Here is an 806-nt window from a genome sequence, read left to right as displayed (position 1 = left end):
AGAGGAATGTGAATGTCTTCAAGTTTATTATCCCACAGATTGTGAAACACAGCCCAAACTGCATCATTCTGGTTGTTTCAAATCCAGTGGACATCCTGACCTATGTTACATGGAAACTCAGTGGCCTGCCAAAACATCGTGTCATCGGTAGTGGTTGCAACCTTGATTCGGCTCGATTCCGCTACCTGATGGCAGAAAAGTTGGGCATCCATCCCGCTAGCTGTCATGGTTGGGTCTTAGGAGAACATGGTGATTCCAGTGTGCCTGTCTGGAGTGGAGTGAATGTGGCAGGTGTGTCTCTCCAGGAGCTCAACCCTGGCATGGGGACTGACCAAGACCCAGAGAACTGGAAGAAGGTCCACAAACAGGTGGTTGAAAGTGCCTACGAAGTCATCAAGCTGAAAGGCTACACCAACTGGGCCATTGGCTTAAGCGTTGCTGACCTGCTGGAGACCATTTTGAAGAACCTTTCTCGCGTTCACCCAGTGTCTACCATGGTCAAGGGCATGTACGGCATTGAAAATGAAGTGTTTCTGAGCCTGCCGTGCGTCCTAGGATATGCTGGCTTGACCAGTGTGATCAATCAGAAGCTCAAGGACAGCGAAGTGAATCAACTCCAGAACAGCGCCACCACGTTGTGGACCGTCCAGAAGGATCTCAAAGATCTGTAGGCAATAGAAACGTTAAGCCTGTTCTGTAACAAAGACAGCCGTGTTGAGAGCCCAACCCTCATTTTAGAACTGTAGCTGAGCTTCCAGTAACCACCTTGAAACGGTACAAGCTTTCATCCACCACAGCTAAGATGT

At 49.1% G+C, this 806-nt stretch overlaps 1 protein-coding gene across 1 annotated transcript; it reads left to right on the top strand.

Annotated features, from left to right (window-relative positions):
* Positions 1-5: 5 nt before the first annotated feature.
* LOC117799663 (L-lactate dehydrogenase B chain-like) lies at positions 6-671 on the top strand (the record flags this gene model as incomplete). The annotated part of the gene is made up of 1 exon (XM_034652152.1): positions 6-671. A coding segment is annotated over one exon (666 nt), but the record flags the coding sequence as incomplete, so codon positions are not given.
* Between the last annotated feature and the right edge of the window lie 135 nt (positions 672-806).

Source organism: Ailuropoda melanoleuca, unplaced genomic scaffold (assembly GCF_002007445.2).
Source record: "Ailuropoda melanoleuca isolate Jingjing unplaced genomic scaffold, ASM200744v2 unplaced-scaffold54756, whole genome shotgun sequence".
Lineage (NCBI taxonomy): Eukaryota > Metazoa > Chordata > Mammalia > Carnivora > Ursidae > Ailuropoda > Ailuropoda melanoleuca.
The sequence above is the reverse complement of the archived record's forward strand: the minus strand, read 5'-3'. Positions and strand labels throughout refer to the sequence as shown.